Source organism: Cherax quadricarinatus, chromosome 3, assembly GCF_038502225.1.
Source record: "Cherax quadricarinatus isolate ZL_2023a chromosome 3, ASM3850222v1, whole genome shotgun sequence".
NCBI lineage: Eukaryota > Metazoa > Arthropoda > Malacostraca > Decapoda > Parastacidae > Cherax > Cherax quadricarinatus.
Window position 1 is genome coordinate 61519933 of NC_091294.1, and position 13797 is coordinate 61533729.

The window sequence follows — 13797 nt, forward strand, 5'->3', positions numbered from 1 at the left end:
CCCAAGCCCACTCCTTAGGCCTCCGAGGCAATCTACCATCTTTCCTTAAGAACTTTTTAACTGACAGACATTTCCGTCTTCGAGTCAATAATGTGCTCTCCCCGGACTTTGTCCAAGCTGAAGGTGTCCCTCAGGGATGTGTTCTGAGCACAACACTTTTTTCTCCTTGCTATAAATGATTTGGCCTCTGTTCTTCCATCCAATATATGGTCATCACTTCGCTATTGCTTCTGCAGGCACTGACTGTCACCTCATTGCAGTTTCTCTCCAGCTTGTGGTCGACCATGTTTCCAATTGGGCCACCACGCATGGGTTTAAATTTTCTAGTACCAAAACTCACCAAATTACTTTTACTAGACGCTCTGTCATCTCCGATCATCCTTTGTACCTCTATGGCTCCCGTATCCCTGAACGTGATACAGTCAGGTTTCTAGGCCTCCTCTTTGACCATAGGTTATCCTGGAAACCTCACATTACCTCTCTGAAGGCAACTTGTCACAGCCGGATGAACCTTCTTAAAACCCTTGCTCATCTTCCATGGGGAGCTGATCGTCGAACTCTCCTTCGCCTACATTCAGCCCTCATTTTATCAAAACTCGATTATGGTGACCAGATCTATTCAGCGGCCTCTCCTGCTACTCTCTCTAGCCTTAACTCCATTCATCACCAAGGATTATGTTTATGCCTTGGTGCTTTTCGCTCTTTCCCTGTTGAGAGCCTCTATGCAGAAGTGAATGTTCCATCCATTCCGTGATGCCCATTGCCTTCGCTACTATGTGCGCTCTCACGATCTCCGCAGTCCTTCCATTTATAGAATAGTCACTGATATTAGTAGACATTATTTATTTGTTTGCCGCCCATGTTTGCTCCGTCCCTTCTCTCTTCGCCTACATTCGCTCTTGTCTTCCCTTCAGTTACCGCCTTTATATGTTCGTGTAGCATCTCACTTTTCCCTACCCCCCTGGGAAGTTCCAGCTGTAAGGGTCTGTTCTTTCTCACTCCCTTATTCGAAAGCCCAACTGCCTACGGTGGCTTCCCGCTCTCTTTTTCTTGACCACTTCCACTCATTCTCATGCCATCTCAGTGTTCACAGATGGCTCTAAATCTTCTGACGGCGTCGGATTCGCAGCAGTGTTTCAGGACAGTGTCTTGCGAGGGCATTTACTATCTTCAGCTAGCATTTTTACTGCTGAATTGTACGCCATTCTTGCAGCATTTATTCGTATCCCATCTATGCCTATGTCATTTGTGGTTGTCTCAGACTCCCTTAGTGCTCTAGAGGCTATATGGAAATTTGATACACCTCAACCCCTAGTTCTCCGTATCCCACTTTGGCTACGCCGTATCTCTACCAAGCATAAAGATATTGTTTTTTGTTGGGTCCCTGGTCATGTTGACGTACAGGGCAATGAACAGGCAGACACTGCTACGTGGTCAGCAGTACATGACCTACCAATTTCATATAGAGGTGTTCCATTTCCTATTTTTCTTTAATAGCTACCCACCTTCACACACTGTGAAGGCTTACTCAGCCCTGTAACAACTTCAGACAGTATTACCAAGGCTGGCTCCTCCTCAGGAAAATTAATGAATGGAAAAAGAAATAATAATTCACAAAGATAAACACTATTATTTATTAATGCAAAGATGAAACAGTGAAACCTGAAGGTGTATCCTATTTGAAAGAAAAATGAAAGATGAAATGAAAAAATGACATTAGAATTCAACGCTAATATGTACAAGTAAACTGGGGTGTCTCCTTGATGTTGACACCGTCTTGTAGAAATTGTAGCCATTAATGATGGGGGGGGGTCGCAGATGTTGAGAGACAACACAACGACTAGTTCTTCACAGAGTCTATAGTCTTGAATAGTCTGTTCAGATGATAGGAATGCAGGTTCTTCACCACTGCAAAGATGAGGGGTTGTCTGCTGTCGCCTGGACTTTTGCAAAAGTCCTTCTCCTTCAACACTTCTCGTTGGTTGGCAGGTGACCCGATCTGTCATTCCAAGAGTTGTGCTGGGAGCTGTGAGTCAAGTGATTACTGTTTGGCTGGAGCCCCACACATCACCTTTCGGGGTGGGGAGAAAGGGGGGGAGGGGATAGCGGGAGCTAGACTGACCCTACCTTAACAAGCAGCCGGCAATAAAACTATCGTTACCATATACTAGCTCACTACTCCTATCTACTCCCTCATACCAAGACTTATAGTCAAGGAGTATAAGAAGAATAGGTGAGGAGAAAGTTCTAGCACATGGAAGTCGCGTAAGGCACCAAATCTTCTTCTGACTGTCACGACTTAACCAGCCAGAGAAATAATTGGATGAACCGTTTCTAAAATGAATTTTTTCCCAGTAAATAAAATTTAAGTTTGGAGATACCCCACACAAGGGCCAAACATTCCTTTTCTATGGTGGTGAATCTCGTTTCTGCAGGAGGGAAGTTTTAGATTTAATAAATATACAGGAACTAGGAGTGTGTGTATTTTGTGCAGTAAGCACCTGACACCTATTGCAAGAACTATACTTCTTTGTAACCTGTGAGTACATGCTTGGCCAAAAATAAGTGTGCTTGAGTTTATGCCACGTCTTACGATGGGCCAAGTGTTCGGTCACTGGCAAATCATGAGCCATTTGAAGAACAGTCTCCCGACATGGTTTAGGAACAACAAGGAGGGAATAATCTATCGCTGAATAATGAGATTTAAATACAGATTTTTATAAGATACCGTTAATATATTCAAACTTATGAGATACGTATCTCCCATGGATAACTTCGTTGTTAAAAGCTTGATTATGACAATCCCTAAGTGACAGGCAATCGCGCTGTAAATTGACAAAGTCATCCTTGGACATAAAATCTGGAAAAATAAAAGGACTTACGGTGGGAGAAGAGGAGGTAGGAGAAGCCGGGGTTATGGTCTGAGCCCTAGTCAAGACATTGAGAGTGCCGGAGGCAATACCCTTACTTTCACCCGACGAGTGGACAGGTGATCCTGCTACCTCACTATCGAGAGCAGTATCATCTGTTTCCACCCCCAAATGAACAGTACGAAACAATGCAGCTTCCGGTGCGGAATTGTTAAGGGGCGTATTTAACTTGCTTGCAAGGAAGAGGAGCTGGAAAACTTAGATCCATGGGTGGTGACGAAAGATCCGCCTCTGAAGGAAGAACGACACCTTTAATGTTACCCACTATTATAGAACAAGTAATTGGGGCTAGTACCGCATTAGTCCAACCGGTGAACCATTTAGTTCTCAAGTAACAACGTATTGTAGGGAAAGTATTTTCACGACCCAAGTAATCTGAAAGAACAGAGGACACACGGGAGGTTTGAAAGTAAGGGAACAGTTTGTCCGAAATTACGATGTGCGTACATCCAGTGTCACGTAATATGTCTGAGACTTTTTTGCCATTAACTGTTTCTGAACAGAAAGGTGCCTGGTCATTACAGTCTGTAAAACATCTTTCAACTTTTTGCACTTTCTTAGAAGGACAATCGGGACTTTTATGTCCCTTAACACCACATAAATGACAAACCGGAATAAAAGACGTCAGTTTACTTTCCACTAGAGGCTTTGATTTCTTAAGATCTGGTGAACCCTTGCCCTTAGGGTTCGATCCCTTTAGGTCTTTATAGGAATTGTGAGCCTCAGCATACAAGTCAGCGGCCTCAGCAACTTCCTCATCTTTAATCAGGTTACCTTCTCTAATGAATGTTCGTATCTGGTGAGGAAGAGCTGTCAGGAACTGATCAGCAACCATAAAGTCTCTAAGAGATTCATAAGTGTGATAAATTCCTGAGCTCTATATCCAAAAGTCGAACAAACGAAAGAGTGTTACCTGTAACTGCTGAAAGTTTTGACCATGCTGTAAGGTGGCATATCTGAAATCTTTCCTATAAGAATTTGTGGTTTTTTTATATGATTTAAGGATTGCCTTCTTCAGTAGGTTATAATTACATATGACATCCTGTGACAAAGTTGCATAGATATTCAAAGCTGTACCAGAAAATAACATTCCTAACCTGGTAGCCCAGGTGTCAGCAGGCCATTCACAGTGGGTAGCGATATTTTCAAACCTGATAATGTATGAAGTAATGTCTTCACCCTCTGTGAAAGGAGGTAAATTAGGTGTTGGAATATGTGCACTAGTTGCATGATGTTCAATTACTCCTTCCTCTAATTGTTGTTGTGTAAAAGTTAACTTTTTATTCTCTAATTCAAGGCGAGATTTTTCGAGCTCGCGATCTTTCTGTCTCTCTCGCAGTTCATTCTCTCTAGCTTTTTCCTCACACTCTCTAGCTTTTTCCTCAACTTCTCTATCTTTTGCTCTTTCCTCAAGTTCTCTTAACCTAACTTGTTCCTCACGTATTTTAGCTTGTTCCTCACGTACTTTAGCTCTCTCCTCACGATCAAGTCTATCATGCTCCTTTTTGTCTTCTCTCTTTCTTTCTAACTGTCTATCTTGGTTTTCTCTTTCAATTTGATCTCTCTCCTTTTTCTCCTCTCTCTCAAGGTTCTCTCTCTCCTTTCTTTCTCTTTCCTGGATCTTAGCACTGATGAAAGCTTCTAAAATTTTCCCCATTATTCCTAACTTACTCCCATTGTTCATCCAAAACTGGTATTCCTCCTTACTTGCAAGAATAACTTAAACTACCAGGGGAAAATGAAACAGATGCATCAAAGAAAATGGAGGGTTCGATCCCTGCTTCGATTAAACAGTATGTGTGAATGAAAACTGAGGGTTCTATGCCAGCTCTGGGCAAACAGTAAGTAGAATGGGGTCCCTTGACCATCCAATCTTCTCTCCAACAAAAAATCAAGTGTCCTACAACAGTTCCTTTGATATAATAAAGAACTCAACGAAACAACTTGTCACTGGAAAATCTCGGGTCCCTAGAGTCTATTCCTCCAAAAGGTTTCATGCTCAAAAATAAAGGTGACAGAATTAACTAGTATATCCTGCCTGACTTGACTTACAATAAATTGAGACTATAACAATCACCAAATCTTTCAAATACCTGCACTGTAGTCCTACCATAGAGAATGATTACTCATGGCTGGTGGTAACCATCTGTGGTATGCGACGTTGAAGTTCCAATTGTATATTCGAGATGGAGTCGAATCTTTATTCAGTAGAGTTGATCCTGACAAGGTCACCACTTGTGAAGGCTTACTCAGCCCTGTAACAACTTCAGACAGTGTTACCAAGGCTGGCTCCTCAGGAAAATTAATGAATAGAAAAAGAAATAATAATTCACGAAGACAAACAATTTATTATTTAGTAATGCAAAGATAAAACAGTGAAACATTAAGGTGTATCCTATTTGAAAGAAAAATGATAAATGAAATAAAAAAATTACATTAGAATTCAACGCTATTATGTACAAGTAAACTGGGGTGTCTGGTTGATGTTGACACCGTCTTGTAGAAATTGTAGCCGTTAATGATGGGGGCATCGCAGATTTTGAGAGACAACCCAATGGCTAGTTCTTCACAGAGCCTATAGTCTTGAAAAGCCTGTCCAGATGATAGGAACGCAGGTTCTTCACCACTGCAAAGATGAGGGGTTGTTGTCTGCTATCGCCTACAGTTAATCAGGTAGATAGATCACGAAGTGACGTCTCTGGACTTTTGCAAAAGTCCTTCTCCTTCAACACTTCTCGTTGGTTGGCAGGTGACCCGATCTGTCATTCCAAGAGTTGTGCTGGGAGCTGTGAGTCAAGTGATTACTGTTTGGCTGGAGCCCCACACATCACCTTTCGGGGTGGGGAGAAAGGGGGGGGATAGCGGGAGCTAGACTGACCCTACCTTAACAAGCAGCCGGCAATAAAACTATCGTTACCATATACTCGCTCGCTACTCTTATCTGTTGAACTTTTCCCTCACACACCAGTTGGCAACAACGTTGGTCTACTCTGCTCAATAACAAACTTTGTTCTATTAAACTGAGTATAGGTTACTGGCCATCTTCTTGTCACCAGTGTCGAGGTTGGAAGACTACTCTCTCCCGCCGTCGTATTGGCCATACTCGACTTACTCATGGATATCTCATGGAGAGGCACCCTGCTCCTCTCTGTGAGAATTGTCAGGTTCCATTATCGGTCAGCCACATTCTGTTAGACTGCCCACTTTATCAACGAGCACGCAGAATTTACCTCCAACGTCGTCTTCGCTCCACTGCTCTCTCTTTACCTTCCCTTCTCGCTGATGGACCCACCTTTCATCCGGACTCTCTCATTGAATTTTTGACAACAACTGACTTACACCACAAACTCTGATGACACCTTCAGCCCTTTCTACCTCAATATCTTGCTACCCTCTACCCCTGCACTATTCCCTGTCCTGCTGTTTTCTGTAACCTACTAATAATCCCTCCCCCCTTCTGCTGCCTGATACCCTTGCTTCCTTCCTTACCCTGCAGCGCTGTATAGCCCTTGTGGCTTAGCGCTTATTTTTTTATTATAATAATAATAATAATACTTTCACTAGGCACTCTGTGATCTCCGTTCATTCTTGGTACCTCTACGGCTCCCGTATCCCTGAACGTGATACAGTCAGGTTTCTAGGCCTTCTCTTTGTCCGTAGGTTATCCTGGAAACCCCACATTACCTCTCTAAAGGTAACTTGTCACAGCCAGCTGAACCTTCTTAAAACCCTTGCTCATCTTTCATGGGGAACTGATCATCGAACTCTCCTTCACCTACATTCAGCCCTCATTTTATCGAAACTCGATTATGGTGACAAGATCGATTCCATGGCCTCTCCTGCTACTCTCTCTAGCCTTAACCCCATCCATCACCAAGGATTACATTCATGCCTTGGTGTTTTTCGCTCTTCCCCTGTTGAGAGCCTCTATGCAGAAGTGAATGTTCCATCCTTGTCTGATCGCCGTGATGCCCATTGCCTTCGCTACTATGTGCACTCTCACGATCTCCGCAATCCTTCCATTTATAGAATGGTCATTGATATTAGTAGACATTTTTTATTTATTCGCCGCCCCTGTTTGCTCCGTTCCTTCTCTCTTCGCCTACATTCGCTCTTCTCTTTCCTTCAGTTATCGCCTTTATATGTTCATGTAGCATCTCACTTTTCCCTACCCCCCTGGGAAGTTCCAGCTGTTCGGGTCTGTTCTTTCTCACTCCCTTATTCGAAAGCCCAACTTCCTATGGTGGCTTCACACTGTCTTTTTCTTGACCACTTCCACTCTCATTCTCATGTCATCGCTGTGCACACAGATGGCTCTAAATCTTCTGACGGCGTCGGATTCGCAGCAGTGTTTCCGGACAGTGTCTTGCAAGGGCATTTACTATCTTCGGCTAGCATTTTTACTGCTGAATTGTACGCCATTCTTGCAGCACTTATTCGTATCGCATCTATGCCTGTGTCATCATTTGTGGTTGTCTCAGACTCCCTTAGTGCTCTACAGGCTATACGGAAATTTGATGCACCTCAACCACTAGGTCTCTGTATCCAACTTTGGCTATGCTGTATCTCTACCAAGCATAAAGATATTGTTTTTTGTTGGGTCCCTGGTCATGTTGATGTACAGAGCAATGAACAGGCACACACTGCTGTGCGGTCAGCAGTACATGACCTACCAATTTCATATAGAGGTGTTCCATTTCCGGACTATTTTCCTGTAATAGCTACCCACCTTCACACCCGTTGGTAGCAACGTTGGTCTACTCTGCTCAATAACAAACTTTGTTCTATTAAACCGAGTATAGGTTACTGGCCATCTTCTTGTCACCAGTGTCGAGGTTGGGAGACTACTCTCTCCCGCCTTCGCAGTGGCCATACTCGTCTTACTCATGGATATCTCATGGAGAGGCGCCCTGCTCCTCTCTGTGAGAATTATCAGGTTCCATTATCGGTCACCCACATTCTGTTAGACTGCCCACTTTATCAACGAGCACACAGAATTTACCTCCAACGTCGTCTTCGCTCCGCTGCTCTCTCTTTACCTTCCCTTCTCGCTGATGGACCCACCTTTCATCCAGACTCTCTAATGACTTTTTGACAACAACAGACTTACTTCACAAACTCTGATGATGATACCTTCAGCCCTTTCTACCTCAGTCTCTTGCTACCCTCTACCCCCGCACTATCCCCTGCCCTGCTGTTTTCTGTAACCTACTAATTATCCCTCCCCCCTTCTGCCGCCCGATACCCTCGCTTCCTTCCCTACCCTGCAGCACTGTATAGCCCTTGTGGCTTAGCGCTTCTTTTTGATTATAATAATAAAAATAATTGTGTCAAGCTCTTATCTCTGAATTAACGAGGGTTTGCTTGTTTAACAAAACCAGGTCTTGCAGATTATTACCTCTAGCAGGTTCAGCTACAAACTTCTTCAAAAAGCAGTCCTGAACTACTTCAAGGAACTCATTGAGCTCCAAATGTCCAGTCAAAATAGTCTATAGTCAGTCTGAGTAAAGTTGAAATACCCTTTTATTACAATGTTACCATGTCTAGAAGCCTTTACACTTTCGTTTTAAAGAAGTTCCCTTATGGCAGATTTTCAGTTAGAAGGTCTGTTATTAAAACTTAAAATCTATATTTCTTGTTCTAGAAATTCTACCCAAAGAGATTCTCTGTCTAATCCAATGATTTTTATACTTGTTTATATGCAATAATTCATGTTAACTAAGACGTGTAAGACGCCCACAACCATTTACTATTATTTCTATCAAGTTTGAATAAATGGTTTAGAAAACCGAGATCATAAATAAAGACACTTCTGCAACACTGGGAATTTTAATTCCTGCGACGTTTCGCCAACGAGTAGCTTCTTCAACACAATGCAGTCGGTTTTCTAAGCCATATATTCAAACTCTATCAGACACAACAACATCTTGCGGTCTTGATGCAAGGAATTCATGTAAACTTGCTTAACTTACAGGCACAACCTACCTTCACTAGTGAGTTTCTTCACTTTTGACTGTGTAATACTGCTCCATTTCATATTTAACTTTACATTAGACTCAAGACGCCATTGGCTGGGGAAATATTTCAAGAATAAAGATACTCAAATGTTGCTCAAAATGTTAAGATAACTGTCAATTGCTCAAAGAAAAGCACTAAATTCATTACTTACATGGAAAATGAAGGAAGATTAATAAATACTTAAAAAAAATCGTTCAGGCCATTAACATGAAAAAAAAAATTAAAAAGAAAAATATCATGAAGAGCCCATGAAAAAAAAAATTACCTTTCTCAGCATGTATGAAAGTTTATTTTCACCTTTATCCTTAGCAATATCCACTGGGCTTCTCCCACTGTGATTCCTGAGTGTTGGGTTACAACCTTTCTTAATAAACATTTCGGCCATTGCACACCACACATCCTCTAACAACTGATCCTTCTCACTCCAGTTTACTTTCTTGCTAATTTGTTGGTGACCTGCCAATGTGTGCAGCACTGTTTGACCTGAGGAAGAAAAAAGGCTCTTTTACATATACAATGTCAGTTCACACAATTCTGTTTATATGTATATAAACAGAAGGGTAGATGAAGGGATCAAACTGCGGAATGGAAATTGACAGTCTGACGCAGTACCATCTAAGCTAAACCAGGCCTCTAATAGGAAAATTTCAGAGTTAATACTTAGTGAATTGCACTCCGTCAGAGGCACAAACGATAACATAACTGAACATCTTCCCTCGGCCCAATATTCATACTCCATTCAATTTCAAATCGTCTACGAACTCAAATTAATTTGTAATAAATAAATGTTAATCAATAAAAAGAAAGGTGGATGAGGGGATCGAACTGAGGTCTGTAAAATGACGCTATACCGTCTAGACTAAAATAGGCCTCTAATAGGAAGGATTCACATTTAATGCTGTATTACAATTAGAGGAACCATTTGCAAGCCAAAAGAACTCCTTCCTTTGGACTAAGAGCTTTACCAGTAGATCTATTCTTAACCCTCTCACACCCACATCGTCTATGAAATCAGAATATACGTTGTATATATATATATATATATATATATATATATATATATATATATATATATATATATATATATATATATATATATATAAACTTTTTTCTTTCAACGCACTGGCCGTATCCCACCGAGGCGGGGTGGCCCAGAAAGAAAAACGAAAGTTTCCCCTTTTATATTTAGTAATATATACAGGAGATGAGGTTACTAGCCCCTTGCTCCCGGCATTTTAGCCGACTCTTACAACACGCATGTCTTACGGAGGAAGAATTTAACTATCAAAAATAAATTTAGTTGGATTAAGCTAAATTAAATTAGGCTTATTATAATGTTAGGTAAGTTTTCTTAGGTTGTTTTGGTTTCGCTTCTTATGACCAGAGTCTTTGGTAAGATGGGTAAGGAAGAAGGATGGGAAAGGATAGAAATATTGGAAAAGGGTGGGTCGGGGGAGTGAGGTAGGATATAAAAGGGTGGGAGGTGGGGAGAGAAGTAGGATATAAAAAGTAAGTGGCCCAATCACTTTGGTGCAATTTAAAAAGTGTATGTGAAATATAAGAATATTCTTGAAGGGGTATAATACTAGCCCATCAGAGTCACATAGATATAACAGATATATAGGTACATGACTCTGAATTGATAGCATATATACAAGTTGCAATTTTTTTATTTTTTTTATTTTGCGATTGCATAACGAATATTTAAACGACAAGACAAGGCGATAATTTTCTTGACAATTCATGGAGAATTACTTGACACGTTAGCTTCTTTCAAGGTGGTGTCCCGCCATAGTAAATGTAGCATAATTTATAACAGTAGATGTAGAAGTAGAAGTGTTATACAATATATCTCCATAATTAGGGGCGATAATTTTCTTAGTAGACATAGATGGGTTCTGGTGTTAGCCAATCATCTTCATCTGAAGGGAGGATGCGCAAGATCATTGGTCGATGGTAACCGTCTTTATGGATGAAGCGACGCAGCCTCTGTGGGAGAGTCATTCTTTGGGTCCTGTGAGGAGTATTAATGATATAGTCAGTAGTATTTTCAACTTGGAGAGGATGTTCTCTATCTGGTATGTCGAGTTCTTGAATTGCATAGAGTTGTTTCTTCTTCAGCGTATCAATGCGTACATTTAAGGCAGTAATATCTTGTTGTACGTGTAAATCTGTCATTTTGGCTCTCTCCTCCTGGTGCCCGTAATAAAGCGGAGAGCTCTATTCTGGACCCGTTGCAACCGTAGCATGTTGGTCTTTGTTGTTAACGACATTGGGACACATGGGTATTCGATTATAAGTCTTATCATCATTTTATACAGATGTTTTTTGACATGTGAAGGGGCTTGATTAAATCTAAAGAGACTGCTAAGACCGGCTTTGGCTATGTTGATCTTTTTATTTACATGAGATGTTGATTGGAGCAGCCTGTCTATTTCATATCCCAAGATCTTGTAAGGGTTTCTAATGGCTACAGGTGTATCTCTGATGGAAATATCCCCCTTATCTTCGATGGTTGATGCAAAACATCCTATAGTGCTAACCAGGACTTTGTCAGGGTTAGTCGTAATTCTCCATTTCCTTTCCCAATTAGATGTTCGACGAAGTTCAATGTTCATTTTTTCTATGACTCTCTCATACTTGTATTTTCCTGTTACAGGAGTTGACGAGACAACATGGATAACATCATCTGCAAATTGCGTTATAATTGTATCATTAAACTCTGGTTGAGGAAGATCATTCACATAAATATTGAATAGAATTGGACTATGATAAGAACCTTGTGGGACACCAGTTGTCGGTATAAAAGGCTCTGTTGACCTGCCGTGAAAGGTGGGAATGATTTTTCTTTGAGTTAAGAAGTTATATATTAATCTGAGAAAGGTCCAGTTATGGTCAGTAGGTCAATAAGTGAATATAAGACCATTATGCCATAAGCTATCAAAAACTTTATGAACATCTCTGGTGGTAATTAGGGCAAGATTGCCCTGATGTTTTAGACTTGCTACAGTATCAAAAATAATATTTATTGCATGATTGGTACCTCTATGTGTTCTAAAGCCAAATTGTTTTTTAGTAAAAAGGTGGTTAAACCACATATAGTAGTTCATTCTGTTGGAAATGATCTTTTCAAGAACTTACCCAGTGACTTCAAGTAAAGATAGAGGTCTATAGTTCCCTGGTTGATGAATGTCTTCATTGGGTTTAGCAAGAAAGATCATCCTAGCAGTCTTAAAAACAACTGGAAAATGTCCGAAGGCCAAGATGGCATTAAAGATATTAATCAAAGACTGTTTACAATTTCTGCTCTATTTCGCATTCTTCCAATAACTTGACTCATCTCAAGTAGTGTGATAGGTCTAGTAAGCGGGTGTGCCTCTTCAAGAGTTGATGTATCGATGGAAGGTAGCGGTTGTAGATCATCTAAGTTCTCATCTCTCCATTCATTGACCAATTGATAGTGATTATTGTTAAATCGATGACTCTTATTGTGGGAGAGAATTTTCTCCCATACATCACCCATCAAATTAGCCTGGTCCTGTGGATCATCAGGCTTAATCTCAACCTCTTCATCATCCTCATCAGTGAAGGTATGAATTAGGTAGTTAGGAGCCTTGTGCTATGCCCCTAAAAGTTGCCGGATCTTACTCCAAAATTTTGCAGGCTCACGTTTATACTGATTAGCTTGGAGAACTAGCAATTTCCATAAGTCACGTTTGTGGTGACTAATCATGTTAATTAATTCTTGCCTCAATCTATGCAATGTAGCTACTGGTGGTTGCCGCGTTTGAAGATGCCTTCGACATTCTGTTTGATAATTTCTCAAACCGTCTCTAATTTCCCTAGTAGGTTTATATTGTTGGTAGATCTTTGTGGAAGCTAATTGGCAAGTTGCATTAGTAGCAACAATTATTTGATTGTGAAAGGACCTGATCGTGCCGTCAATTGCAGTGAAAGGTCGATCCTACGTTTCCACCAGGAGAGAGACGACAATGAAAGAGGTCAGTCTTTGTTTGTCAGTACTATATCTGGTGTCCCTGGATGAGGACCAATATACGATTTAAAGAATGGGCCTTGAAATGACAAGTTTCTGGCTGTCATGATATTAAATAGTTGTTTTCCTTTCAAGTCACCCAGTGGATTACCAGCTCCACAGTTAAAGAGGGCAGGGTGATGAGCATTAAAATCTCCCGCTAGAATTGAAGGAATATTTCTGCTTAATATCCTATGTAGGGGACTAGACTCTATATATGGTTGTCTCGGGGGAAAATATCCAGTTCCTATCAACAGTTGGCCATGAGACGTCGTCGTGAGCTCTGTTGCAATAATGTTATCTTCATCAATGTGAATGTTTCTAAATGCATAGCCTAATTTAACTAAGATGGCTACACCACTATAGGGTCCTCTCGATTTCTCCACAGTAGAGTAACCACGTAATTTAATATGGTGATCAACTCTCGCAGCTGTCTCATTCAAGAGTATAACATCGAGATTGTAATTATGTAGTTCAACTTCAAGGAGGTAACGGTTATTAAAGAAATGTTGAACATTAAGTTGGAAAATTGTAATCCCCATTATTTCTTGCACTTCGCACGTGCACTGCGGTCTGAACGCCTGCAAGTAATGTCATGTTTGGTATACACACTATCCCTGCTGGACTCGTCAAGGGGAGGAGGAAAGTTCTGAGTAGTTGCTTCTGAACTAAAAGTGTCACCATCCTCACTAGAGTTGGTAATATTAACAGAATCATTAGAGTCATTAGAGTCATCATCAGAAAACTGAGGTGTGATATTCCCAGTTTCAGGAAGCAGAGGCTCGTGAGAGTTAATGGGAGACTGTGGAGGCTCCA

The 13797-nt window shown here is 41.0% G+C and overlaps 1 protein-coding gene across 1 annotated transcript in view; it reads right to left on the reverse strand.

The window, feature by feature from the left end:
- Positions 1-9168: 9168 nt before the first annotated feature.
- LOC128705855 (uncharacterized) overlaps positions 9169-13797 on the reverse strand; it is a 623755-nt gene continuing 619126 nt past the window's right edge. The window contains exon 9 of the mRNA XM_070092017.1: positions 9169-9431. Coding sequence (XP_069948118.1) covers positions 9184-9431 — 248 coding nt within the window. The 3' untranslated portion in view covers positions 9169-9183. The remainder of the gene's footprint in view (positions 9432-13797) is intronic.